The sequence below is a fragment of the Metarhizium acridum genome, assembly GCF_019434415.1.
Source record: "Metarhizium acridum strain ARSEF 324 chromosome Unknown scaffold_356, whole genome shotgun sequence".
Lineage (NCBI taxonomy): Eukaryota > Fungi > Ascomycota > Sordariomycetes > Hypocreales > Clavicipitaceae > Metarhizium > Metarhizium acridum.
In genome coordinates this window covers 1043217-1057981 of record NW_027094030.1, presented here as the reverse complement: position 1 = coordinate 1057981, position 14765 = coordinate 1043217, and the positions used below count along the sequence as shown (strand labels likewise).

The 14765-nt window shown below is 26.5% G+C and overlaps 1 protein-coding gene across 1 annotated transcript; it reads right to left on the bottom strand.

Moving 5' to 3' along the window:
- Nucleotides 1-124: 124 nt before the first annotated feature.
- Nucleotides 125-2518, bottom strand: J3458_015668 (uncharacterized protein; the record flags this gene model as incomplete). The annotated part of the gene is made up of 7 exons (XM_066120888.1): nucleotides 2464-2518; nucleotides 2377-2406; nucleotides 2216-2310; nucleotides 1821-2155; nucleotides 1048-1754; nucleotides 515-993; nucleotides 125-443 (listed from the first exon to the last, which is right to left on the bottom strand). Exons 1-7 carry the CDS (start codon nucleotides 2497-2499, stop codon nucleotides 125-127), a joined length of 2001 nt encoding a protein of 666 aa, XP_065974216.1. The 5' UTR covers nucleotides 2500-2518.
- Nucleotides 2519-14765: the final 12247 nt, after the last annotated feature.

Sequence of the window (14765 nt, the reverse complement as noted above, 5' to 3'; positions counted from 1 at the left end):
ACACAGAATCATCTATATCGGCGAGTGCTGTGTCGGGCGTTTGCAATCCGACAGACGTGAGGGCAACAGTAGTCGAAGTGGCAAAGGCGGTCGATCACGGCCGGCTAAATGGGGACGTGCTGTGCTACACGCCTTGGCCGAAATCAGTCCATCCCAACGAATTGAAAACATGCGCAGGGTCCATTGGCCAGGAGGAAAAGTCCAGCTCGTCCTGATACAACAACTCGTCGCCAATGAGGGGGCTGGTGGTCTGTTCTGGCTGCGGCGGCACAATCAGGCCAAGGATGTCGGCACACCGAGAAGCAAGGGAGTTGCTCGTCAACATTGTCCGAAAGGTGTGGTTCGCTGTATTGACGTCTGCTTGCCATGCCGCGGTTTCGGGAGATTCCAAATCCCCTAAAATTGCGAGAGCACTGATCAATGACGCATGAAACAAAAAGTATCTGCCCACTTGATTAGCGCACGACACTCCTTTTTTGTGTGTGTGTGATTTGCTGTAAAGTTTAATACTTACGTGGCATACCAGTTGATTAATCGAGTCATTGGTGTCTGCGTGAGAAACTGACTTATTGACACGATTGTCGAGTTGGCTGCCTGGACAGCCAAGTCCCTGCACCTATTATCGGGGTCTGTTGACGCGGTCACAAGATTGTCTCGCTTCCTTTTCATGGCGCGGCTCAAAACAATCTGTCTGAACAGAATGATTCTCAAATTCCATATGCGCCACCACAATCGAGACCTGGCGAATAGGTAAGAAGGCTCTAAACTGACAGGGTCCCGGGTCATCTTGAAATATGCAGGCAGGGTCTCGCACCACGTCTCAAGGGAGTGGTTCAGCCGCAAGGCCTCCTCCGGGGATATTCCAGAAGTCGCAAGGAGCCTGTTGGAAATGTGATTTGAATGAAGGTGGAAGTCGCTTTGGAACTTCATACCAGAATACCTGGTTGGTTGGATGGACTCCTCTGGCAGGTCCACGGTCCGGGGAGTCAATTGCTACGACTTGTTAGCTTCCAGCATAGCCTCGTCAACGAGTTCTCTATAACCCACTTCATCATGAATGTTAAGAACATGTTTCACATCCATGGCTTCGCCTTCGGGGAGAAGAATCGGCCTGCCAAAGGTGGTTGATGCGCCACTGTCAAAGAGAAACAGCCCCCACCAAACGCGGCGCCTTATTTCTCTCTGGAGAAGGCTAATGTTCCAGTCTGGTAACTCACGATGCAGCCCTAGACTAAGAGCCATGCGAGTCGCCAAGCCGAGAAAGTTTCCTCCTGTATTTGGCTTGTTCCGTTTTTGACTCAAGTTGGACAGCAACAGCAAAGCTTGCACCAGGGTCAGGTTTGCGCTTTCGAACAACGACTCATCTTCACGGAACGAAAGAGCGCGGTGGTACAGATACTCATCAACTTCACTTTCCTCATTGTCGAGGCACCACGCTCCCAGGGCCAAAACAGTATGGAGTAGCATTTGCCAAGATTGCCGGTTCGGCCGAGAAATGAGTTGGTGATACTGGGCCATGAAAGTTGCTTCGTGAATAAAGGGGTATGAAACATGGTACACGGAGAAGTAGGCATCAAGAAGCTGGTTCGCCATGTGGCCAGAGTCGAGCGATTGTTGAATATGCGATGACGACGTTGGCGACGGCTCGAGGTGTCGGGGCGAAGATGTTGCAGGCTGGAGAGGGTCCGAGACGGCTCGTCTACCAGCAATCCAAGACAATAAGGCCCGGAGGAAGTACACTCCAGCAGTAGATCCTACGCAGACATATGAGCTTCCGAGGGCATCTGTTTTCTTTTTCTTTCCACCGCAAAACCACTCACCTAAATACCCTGTGCCAGTGGGCTCCACGGCCAAAGCCGCCATGCCGTCCACCAAATCATTCGCCTCTTCTTGCCAGTCAAATCCATCCGCTTGCTCAGGGACAGCCTCCGATATCGACTCCTGCGCAGGCTGCTCCTGGCTACTTGAGCCGAGTCCGGTATTACTGTGCTGGCGGTGATCCGACGGGAACGCGGGCGTCTTAACCTGCGCCGGCGGCGTAGCCGGAGAGCTGGTGGCAATAGCAGCGAGTGCCTCATCAACATCCAAATCGGGCAGTTTCTGTGCCACCAGTTTCTCCAAATAGTTGAGCCGTCTTTCCACAGAAGTGAGGTACCTAGGGGATACTGTCAAAAAAAATCACCAAGGTGTCGGGTATCGTGTCTGTGAGACCTACTGCCTGGTGAGTGGCGACCGTACCACTTTTCCACTGTAATGGCATTGTCTGCGGTTTTGAACGCAAGCCGTGCACGCCGGGCGATCTTTGGAACACTTTGAGACGCCTTAGCTACTCCGTTGCTTGCCAATGTGGCAGAGGCAGCAAAGTCTCATACGTACCTTCAACTTCTTGATCCGACAGACGTCGCACTTTGGAAGGGGGTCAGTCATGTGAGAGAGACATGAGGGCGTCTGGGCCAAACTCACTGCCAGATTGCTGCCAGAAGCGGAGCTCGAATCCATCTAGAAGACAATTCATGAATTCCCCAGCGCTTCACGCTTTCGATGAGATGCGCTTCAACGGGATTCGCGGCGAGGTTGTGGTGGCGGTACATAAAATGATAGTAGGTCGCACTAACTCATCCGATGAAAGCTCCACTTTAATTCATATCCCATAGGCTAACCCTGACACCTAACCTTAACCCTTACATTAACCACTAACCCTAACCGCTAAACTACTGGGGGAATACCTAATATCATCAATTGATGTCTTCACGTCCCTCGAGGTTGTGAGATGGCCACATCGGGATGCAGCGGGGCGGTTTGAAGAACCCATCACGTGGGACAAAATTACGCAGCGAGAAAGCCAAGCAAAGCAGTAGCAGCGCATAAGTCTAAATAGTGTATTTTTTTTCACGCAGAGGCATTAGCACGGCCATGAATGCCATATATCTGCGTAGGTGTATTTATCTATTAAGCATCTGGAGACGCCCGGATGAAAGCCATGCCTGGAATAAGCACATACAAACCACTCACCAACTCCTCCCACGACCCTGAGCCTCGTCACAAAAAACGAACGCAAGAGATTCCTCCTAACGCTAATCAACCAACCACTACTCGTGCCACGCCCCACATTAGGTTGTTCAGCTAGCAAAGCCCTCACCACCTAAGGTGGTGCTTAACACCAAGGCGGGCCACTTAGTAAGCCAGGCTAATTTTTGACCTAATAACTTAATTAACCTCTTCGCGTATAATGTATACCCTTTTCGTCCTAAATTTCTAGTGAATTTAGTATAAAAGTTTAATGCTATTTACGTGTCTCTTTTATAGCTTTAAAAAACGCCTTTTTAGTTAAGTTATAGTATTTTTTTTTAATAGCCTTAATAACCTAATAAGCTTAATGAACGTTATTATTAGTTTTTTGCTTAATTATTTTACGGCTATTAGTAATAAAAAGTATACCGCTAGATTATAGTAAGCGATTTTTTATAGCTTTACGTTTTTATAATAATAATTAAGCTGCTTTAATACGCTTAAGGTCTCTTTTTATTTATATAAGCTTAATAGTTATAATAAGAGACCCACGAATAAATCTACTAATATTATATGTAAATTCTAGGTTAAGAGATATATTATACTCTAATATATCCCCTAACTTATTAGTAACCTTATTTATTTGCCTAAGGGTTATAGGGGTCTTAAAATCAAAAGATTTATAATATAAGGCTAGTGGTAGTAAGAGCGTGTAAATAGCCTCTTAATCTTTAAGGGCTTAAATAATTAGTTATAGGTTATAAGGTGAAATTCCCGTTTTTTAAAAAGCTAATAAAATAGTAGAGGTCTTAAAAGCCTTTTTTCATATATCTTAAATATAGCTAAGAATTTAATCTTTATAATATTTATAAGGCTATTATAAACTATAATATCTAATACCTGTGTATAATAATACTTTAATAGCTAAAATACTATAATATTAAGAGGTTAAAGGATATATATAAGGTTTAGAGGCATTATAAAGGGAATTATCTTGTGTTTTTCGCAGTATTTAATGAATTTAAATGTGTAATATAATCCGTAGCTATTTAGGTGTTAGGATAAACCTAGGATATAAGACGATTAGGTAAGGAATTAGGAAAGAACTCTATTCTTAGGTCTTTTAATAATATAAGATTAAAACTTATTTAAATTATCTAGTATTTAAATTAATTCTTTTATACTTATTTATTAAGAGTTCTAGCCTTAATTTATACTTGCTTCTCACGTAATAATACTTATAGGATTTAAACTAGAATTAATAGGGATTTATACCCTATTTTAGTATATAAGCAAACCTAATTTAGTCTCTCTTTATAGGTAACTTCTTATATGTAATATCTAATTTAATCCCTCTTTATAGGTAACTTTATATACGCGTTATAATTATTCCCCCCTTTTAGTATAATTATCCCTAATTATTATTAATATAAGTAAGCTTTAAAGGTGTATTATTCTTATTAAAACCTAATAAAAAAAAGAGTAATAATACTATCCCCTTTAAGTTCTTATAGTTTTATTCTTATTCTTATATTCTAAGATACTATTTTAAGGTCTTATACCTTTATTTTATTAGGTTATAATTATTACTCTTAGTCGCTTAATTATAACGTTTACTCTACTAATACGTGTTATTTTTACTCGTTTTCGTTTTTAATAGAGCTCTTAATTAAGGTTTAGTATTTTTTAAAGAAGAGCTTTATAGGTTCTTTTTTTTATTTTAATAAGTGTAATTACCTTAAAAGTTAACTTATAGATTTAAGGTAAAGGTAATTATAAGTCTATTATAGTATAAATTTTTAGTCTTATCCCTTATTTTTTTCTTTCTTATTTTAGCCTTATCTCTCTTCTCTTTCTTCTTTTAATAGCTTTATTTCTTATTATTTAAGTATAAATTCTTTTTCTAGCTTTTATATATTTTACATTCTTATTATACTTAATTACTACCTAATATTTACGCTTATAATTCGTATACTTTTCTTAGCTTATAAATTATAATAATACTTATTAGGCTTAAATTTTAAATATATACTTGATATAATACTTTATTTATATTTTCCCCTAGTATAATAAAGCGTTAACGTTATAAGTTATATTTTTAACTTAAAGTTATATTAATATTATAATTAATTAATCGTTTTATTATTAGGTTAATAATAGTTTATTTAAGTATATTAAATTAAAATATATTTTATTATAATTAATAAAACTTTAACGCGAATTATAGGTATATATTTATTAATTTTAACCCGTTTTTAGCTTAAATCTTATTATTAATATTATTATTAGGTTTCTTATATTAACTCTTATTACTTTTAGTTACATTTTATTTTACCCTTTTAATTATTATATTTAAATACAGCTATTTTAATTCGTATAATATAATATACTATTAAGGGCCTTCTTATAATATCTTAACTTAGCTTTCTTTGCGCTCTTTTTTATCTTCTCTAATACGTACTTTTACATTTAACTTTTATTTTAAATTATAGCTAATTTAAGTATAAGTTATATTCTTATACCCTTATACTTAAAAAAGCGCGTTTAATTTAACGGTAATACGTATTAATATTCCCCGCTTATTTTATAAGTATATGTTTTTTAATAAGGTGAATTTAATCTAGTATTAAATTACCTTTTTAAATAATTCTATTAAATAAGGTAAGTAGTTTATTATTATTCTCTTAAGTTTTAATTTTAACGTGATTTTTTAAAGAACGTTATAATTATTATAAATATTATATTATTCTTAAAGCTATTAATTATTATACTTATAGTTTTATTAAATTAAACTTTAACTTATAACCCCTTTAAAACTCTAATTAAATATAAGGCCTTAAAGGGAGATATTATTAAAGTGTTTAATATTAAATTAAAATAGATTTTCACTTAAAAGACTTTACGTTAACTTAACTTTACGCCTATTAACGTTATTACTTAAGCTTAAGTAATTTAAATAATAAGAGGTAAGTTTAGCTTACCTTATAAGAGTAATAGCGTAACGTTAAAGATTTAAGCTTACGTTAAAGCTTAATAAAAAGATTTTAACGTATATAATAATAATTGATAATACTACTATTATATAACCTAATACTTAAGCGAGTATTTACTTAAAATTAATTCTAATTTTAACTTTACTCTCTTAATTAAGATTAAGCTACGTTATATTCGCTTTATTAAGAGGGTTAAGAATAATTATAATTATTATACCTCTTAAGAAAATCTTTATATTCGCGTAAGTATTAGATTTAATTTCTTTTTAATTTTATTACTAATTAAAGATAAATATTACGTGGCCTTATAACTAGGGATTTATTTAACTTAATTTAAGTTTTAAAGTTTATTTAGGTTACCTTTTTAAAGAAATAACTTATAGGTAATTTTAATTATAATTATAATATTTATATAAAGATTTTTACTCTTTTACTTTAGCTTATATTTAAGTTTCTATTAACTTAAAAGGCTTATTAAAGTAATTATAGCTTATCTTTAAGTAATAAGTTACGTAATATTATAGGTAATTCTTAGGTTTACACTTTCTTAGAATTATTTTTAACTTAAATTATAGAGTCTTCTTATTTATATAAAGAAAACTAATAAAATTAGGTTTAAATTAAAAAAGTAGTTTTTACTTTTAGCTAATATTATACGTATAAGATTTAAATTTAATTTCTTTAGGATTTTCTTATTAATCTTTCTTATTTTAAAGTGTTAAGCGTTATTTTAAATATACCCTTAAGCGTATTTCTTATCTTCTTTTTAAGAATATTTATTATTACTCTTAATATATTACTTTAATAAATTTTTATAATAGCCTATTTTTATACTTAAAAAGGTTTAAAGGTACTAAAAAGGCTTAATAGGTTATAAAAACGTTTTTAATTAAGCTAAGATAAGATAATATTATTAAGGGTTTTAAGAAGAAAAAGGCTTATAAGAGCGCTAGTTTTAATATTAAGGCTTAATTATTTAATACTTAATTTCTTTATTTTAGGTTTAATATAGCCTAAAATATTTAGCTTATTTTAAAGAGAGATAAGCTTTAATACTATACTTCTTACTTATATTATTTAATTAGTTTAATTAACATTTATTTCTTATACTTTTTTAAGTTAACCTCTCTTTTAAGATTCTTATATAATTTCGTTTCTTTTTATAATTAAAAGTAACGTAATATAATTACATATAATATTAGATGTATTTATAAGGTCTTTACTATTAAGCTATTAATTATACTTATATAATTATTCCTTTTACTTTATAAGATAATATAATTAGGCTCTCTTTTAAATATAATTTTTAATGCTTTTTACCTCTTATTTATTCTTATTATCTTTTAGCTTTAATATTAAAAGTGTTTTTAACTTATTTATAGTACCCTTATACTAGTACTACTATTCTAATAAGCTTACGTAAAAGATATTATAAAGTTTCTTATATTAGGTTAAAAGTATTAAATAATATACTTATTATTTAACTTAATTAAGGATTTAAAAAGAGCTAATATACTTTAAAATTAATTTATTTTTTTTATACTTAAATCTTATATTTTTAATTTAAAGTAATATTAGACTTTTATTTTAGAATTATATTAGTTTATATTTATTATTATAGTATTTTACCTAAAATATTATTACTTACTTTTAATATTCTTTTATTTTTTATCTTACTTAAAGCATTTTTTTAACTTAATTTCTTACTTTTAATACCCTCTCTCTCGTAATATTATTCTTAATATTATAATATATATAAGGCTTAAACCCTATTAAAAGTTAATTTAATAAGGTATTAGTTATTAAATTAATAGTATTATTACACGTAAATTATATTATAGGTAATAAAAGTAGCTAATATAATTAGTTCTTTATTATAAAAGCTTAAAGATAATATTCTAGTATTTAATTAACGCGTTTCGTTTATTCGTTTATTTAAGGGTAATACGCGGTAAAGAGTTATCTTTAAATCTTTACTAGATAATATAAATTTAATTAAAAATAACTAGTAAATAAAGATCCTTTATTAAATATAATTTTAATAAAGATACTATAAGTATATTTAACCTATTTATAGAATAATATTACTAGTTTATTAATTATAATTATATTTAATACTAGGTAAAATAATAAGTACTTTATATAATAGTCTATTATTACTAGAATAATATTAACGTTTTATTTATAATACTAGGTCTTTAATAATTCTATTATAAAGTCTATTAATAATTTAGCTTATAAGCCTTAAGAAATTAATAGTAACTTTAGTTTACTATAAGGCTAATACCTTTATACTATAATTCTTTAATATATTATATAAGACTTCACGTAATCTTTTATATTTACATTTATATATATTTAATAAAACTTTCTATTTAATAGCTTAATTATTCTTTTTATATTAAAGTGCTTAATTAACGGGTTATTATAATATAACTTAAGTAATTCTTAAATAATAGCCTTATTTAACGAAACCTATACACGTTATTAATATATTAAGATTCTTTAATTATTTAAGTGTTATTTATTAGCTAAATCTTAACTAAAATAAATTCTTATATATTTAGCTTTTATTTAAGAATCTCTTTTTTATGTATTTAAGATTATATCTCTTAAAGGCATATTTATATTTATTTTATAAGAGTCTTCTCGTTTTATAATATCTTAGATTTTCTCTTAAAGTAAGAGTAATTATAACCTATCTCTTAGTTTTAAGTTAAATTAATAGCTTAAAAAAGGTAAATCCCCTTATAAAGGTATCTTATTACACTTACTAGATTCTATAAAGACTTATAGACTTTCTTTTAATAAAGGCTTTTTATTATATCTCTTTTAATTAAGTGCTTTATTTAAAAATAATAAATTATATTTTTATACTTAAATAAATCTAATAAGCGCTTTATTTACTTACGTTATCTTTACATGAATTTCTTTAAGAATTATAAGATCTTTACGCGATTTCTTCGCGTAATTTAGCTATTTTAATAGTATATTAGTAAGGTTTCTTTTCCTTACTTAATACTTAATTATAAAGTTAAAAGGGGTTAAGTATAAATACTATTAGAATTATCTTCTATTTAATTACTTATTACTTATAAACGTTTATAGATTATAATCAGAGCTCTTACGAATATAGTAAATACAAGTGTATTGTGTATTGTATTTTGTATTGTATTGTATTTTCGTGTATTGTATTTAAATACATTACATTACATTAGTAAAATACCTATAAATGTATTTTAAGGAAAAAAGACCCTTGTTTTTTTAACTTAAAATTATAAGGCTAATTATAAAGGTTATAAGGAAAAATTTTATATCATTTAAAAGAGCTAAATCAGCTCTTTAAAATGCACCACTTTTCACTATTATAAGTTACTACATTAAGAAGTTATAAGCAATTGAAACATCGCCCCGCTTTACTTACTTTTTATTTTAAGACATAACTTTAAAGCTTAATATCTCGCTTAATATCCACATTTTAAGGTTAATTTTTAAAGATTTAAAGTCACGTGATTTTTAGCTTTATTTTAATATATAATATGCTTATATAAGCATTTATTTATAATATTGAATATTTTATAGCCTTATAATACATTTATAGGTATTCTAATCTTGTAATGTATTGTAATATATTACATTACAATACAATACAATACAGTATAGTAAAAAATACAAAAAATACAATACATTTAGAGGTCTAATTATAATAGTCTATTAAGACCTTAATCAGCTCTATTATACCGTTTATATAATATTACTAATATTTAAATGCGTCTTTAATTACTAATATCTTCTAATTAAGCGTGCTATAATAGGTCTTTATATCTTATAATTTTTACGATTAAAAGGTAATAAAATACTATTTTTTATCGTCTTTAAATTATAATAAAATTGCTATAATTATAAAGATTAATATATTCGTTTTAATTTAGGTTTACTAATTAGAATTAAAATACTATAATAATAAGGCTTTTATAAAGGCGTTCTTTAAGGTGTAAAACGCTTTTATTTCCTTTTAATTAAGTTTTACACTTCTTAGTTTTCGCCTATTTTTACTCCCTTTTAATAAAGCTATTAATAGGGCTATTATATAGAAGTATACTTTAATAAAGCGTTAATAAAAGTTATAAAACCTTAAGAATACTTATATATTATAGTAACTTTTAAGTTTTAGTTAAGATATAATAGTTTTAATTTAAGTGGAATTTATAGAGATTTCTTTTATTAATAAGATAAACCCTAGAAATTTCACTTAAGATTAAAAGAATTTACACTTAAATAATTTAACGTATAACCTTATATTTCTTATTTATTTTAATACTTATACTAGGTGTTTTTTATATTTCTTTTTTATCTTAAAGAATACTAAGATATTATTAAGGTATATAATGTAAATAATATTATTTAAGCCTTATAGCGCTTAATTTATATAACTTTAAAATGTAATAGGTGTATTAATTAATTTAAAAGGTATTATTAAGTATTTAAAATACTCGTATTATATTTAAAAAGCGGTTTTTTATTTATTCTCTTTCTTAATTTTAATCTAATAATAAGCTTTCTTAATATTTAGTTTTAAGAATACCTTAGCTTCTTATATTTAGTCTAGTATCTTAGTAATTAAAGGAAGTAAATATTAGTTCTTAATATTAACTTTATTTAATTCTTAATAGTTTACGTAAAGGTAAAGCGTTCTATTCTTTTTTAATATAAATAAGATTAATACCTTTATTAGGTTTTTAAAGTATTAAATTTAGCTTACCTTTAGGTTTTTATTTAAATAATCTTATAATATTACTAGCTTCTTTAATAAAAGTAGGTATATAGGTTTATATAAAGGTAATTCTTTTTTTACTAGGTTAATTATATAATTAATTAGGTGGTATAATAATAGTTCTTTTATCTTCTTATCTTTAAAAACGTTAGTATATTCCCGTAATATTAGTAGTAAAGGTATTACTTTTAGAAAGAGTTTAATACTATTTTCTTATAATAATATTACCTCTTTTACTTTAAATATAATAAAAACGTATACGTAATTTTATGCTTTTCTTTTAAACTTATATATTGGAATTACCTTATATTTGCTTTTCTTTATATTATATTATTATTATTATAACCTTACGTTTATAGTAATATTCTCGTTCTTAAGAGCTAGCATTTTAAGTAAGAGAAGATTCTCACTTATATCTAGTATTATATAATAGATTTAAGTAAACTTTCTTCGTTTCCCTCGTAAATTTATAAGAGCTAAGAGTACCTTCTATTATAGGCTTAAGCTAGTAGCTTAGGCTTAAGCTAGACCCGTTACGGAGGTAGCTTAAACCTAACTTAAATAATTTACGGGTTAGGTAAGTGTTATAAACGACACTATATAAGACACGAGACGAGACTATATTAGCTAGGATAGGTATAACCCGTAGGTATAAGAAGAAGGTAAGGGCACGTAACTAGCCACGTGACCTAAGAGGCGATTAAAGAGGTTAATATTTAAATATATTAATTAAAGAGAATTAAATTAACTAAATCTTAAGCTAATTAATTAAGGTTTAAAGAGATTAATAGTTAAGTAAATTAATTTAAGACTATAATAAAGAGATAAATAAGTACTTAAGAAGAAGGTATTCTTATAATTAAATAATTTAAATCTCTATTAATTAATTTAAGTAATAATTTTACTATTAAAAGTTATACTCTTAATAGCCTTATTATAATATTACTTAAAAAGCTACTTTATAGCATTTAATTAACTTACTTTTTAAGAAATAAATCTATTATACCTTAAAACCTAAGCTATTATTATATTTTAATTAATTTTATTTAATAAGTTACCTTAAAACTTTAAGTAATAATAACTTCTAAGATATTTACTTTAAGCGAAAAGACTATTAACCTTAAGAAGATAATAAAGTATCTTTATAATAAAATTATTAAGTTTAAGAAGTAAAATTAATAGCTTTTTAACTAATAGAATAATCTCTACGAAAAACTTAAGGTATAAGAAGAGAAACTTATAATAGTTTAAAATCTTACACTTATATTCTTTAATAATAATAATAATATACTAAAATTCCTTAAGCTTAAATTATATAATAGCTATAAGGGTAATATAAGAAACTTTCTTATATAAGCTTAAACTTACCTTTAAGTTAATAAGAAAATCTATATAATACCTAAGTTATAAATTCTTTATATTAATAACCTTTTAACTAGAAAAGTAATAAAATAGTAGAAATTAACCCTTTACGTATATCTTAAATATAATACTAAAGCTAAAGTAAAAGTTATTTATATCTTCTTTAATTATAAAACCTTTAAAGAATAACTTCTTATTACATTTAAAAACTTTAATAAGCATAAAAAAGCTATATAATAGCTTACTTAACTTAAGTAAACCGAATTTATAGCTTACTATACTAGAGAGTTTAAACGTATTATAGTAAAACTTAACTAGAATATTAAACCTAAAATAAAAGTCTTTTATTAAGAACTTAAAGAAGAAGTAAAGAATAATATTTATTAAGAAGATTATCTTAAGTTATTTAATAACTTTATTAAAATAGTTATTAAGATAAATAACCGTTTATATAAGTAATATTACGAAAAAAGTTATAGGAAATTTAAATTATATATTAGGTTTAATAAATCTAATAATAGTAAGCTACGCTAAATATTAATAGTATACGAGTATTACACTTAGAGCATTAATAAAAAAACTATACTACATGTAGTTTTTTAGTATAGTTTTTAGTATAGTGTAGTTTTTATAGTTTTAGTGTAGTTTAACTATACTACAATTACATTTATAGTGTAATGTGTAATTATAGAGAGAAATTTTTAATTATAAATATAACGTTAATTATAAGACTTATAAGGTTATAATTATTATACCTTAATAGAGCTAATTTAGCTTTTTATAATGCACTAATTTTTATACGTATAGCTTATAAATTAAGCGAGTTATAATAGGTTAAATCTTAGCTAAAAATTAAGATCCACTTTTTTTAAATAAGAGACTAAAAGCTTAATATCTCGCTTAATATCCACATTTTAAGGTTAGTTTTTAAAGATTTAAAATCACGTGATTTTTAGCTTTATTTTAATATATAATATGCTTATATAAGCTTTTTTTTAGTAAAACTTTTTTATAATAAAATTTAAAAATAAAAAAGTTAAGTAAGAAATACAAAATCTATTATAATATAAGAAATAATATATATAAAAAGAAAGTATAAAATATTATTTTATATGAAAAATTTTAAGGTATTTAAATATATTATTTATAACTTTAATATATTTCTTATAACTTTAATATTTAATATTTTATATTTGAGTTATAGGGTAATATTATAAATATTATTATTTTATAAGATATTTATATATAAATAATAGAAATTTTTAAATTTATTACATTAAATATATTTTACTTATAATAATAATATAAAATAATACTTGCTTACTTAATATAATTCCCTTATAATTCCCTTTTATTTTATTTTTATTTTATTTTTATTAGTTTTTTAATCCCTGTTTTTAGCTTATTTAAGCTAGCTAATCCCTGCTTACTAATATTAATATTAGTAAGCAAATGTAGCTCTATTTTAGCTTACTAATTATATTAGCTAATAATAGCTTATAAATTAATTAACACTACACATTACACTAATTTTTAAAATGTAATGTAGTGTAGTAAAACTACACTACACTATACTACACTAAAATTCACTAAAAACTATAAAACTACACTACTTTTAATGCTTTAATTACACTAAACCTATAGAACTTAACGCTATAAATAAGGAAAAGGGAAAGACTTATTATAATTATAGTAAGACTAAATACTTTATAAATAAATGTAAAGCCTTAAAAAAGCTATAAAAGCTAATCTCTGAAGGTAAGAAGCTTTATATTATAAATTAAGAAGACTTACCTACGCGAAATCTTAGTATAATAAGTAATAAAGAAAACTATACGTTAATAAATAATACTAGTTTAAATAAAGATTAGAAATTTAAAATTTAACTAATACCTAATAATTTTTAGGAATATTAAACGCTTTTACTAAAAAGTAAACCTTTACTAGAACTAATCTAGAAAAAAGAAAATTATTTAACTAAGAAAGATAAATTTAAAGTTAAATATAGACTTCTTAATTAAACCTTTTATTATAATAATAATTATTACACGTACCTTAATAATAAGTAAGGTAGTAAATAGTTTCTACGAGAATAAAAGGGAAAGAGAATAACCCTTATAATATAATTAAAATTATAATAAACTAATTCTAAGATATTAAACGGAAAATTATATTATATTAAGAATAACGTATATATTACTTAAATTATAACCTTATAATATAGGGATAAAGGGAACTATATAACTATAAGTAACTCGCTTAGCTTAAGTTTAATTAATATAAATAGTAGGTTAAATAATTACTAAGAAAGCTTTAATAATACGTTAGAAGATAACTATTAATAATAGTACCTAGAATAACGCGTTAAAGAATAATATAAGAATAGGATTAATAAATTAAAAAACAATAACTATTATTACAATTAAAACTAATTCCTTAATAGAGATCTAATAGGTCTTTATATACTATAAATATTAATAGTATAGTATACCTTATAATTAATATAACTATAATAGAATAAAAGATTTAAGTAATAATTAATAGTAGAGTTTAAGGAAATTTTATCTTATTAAATCTTATTAATAGATTATAATTACCTTAAATACCTAAAGATAAGCCCTATTAAC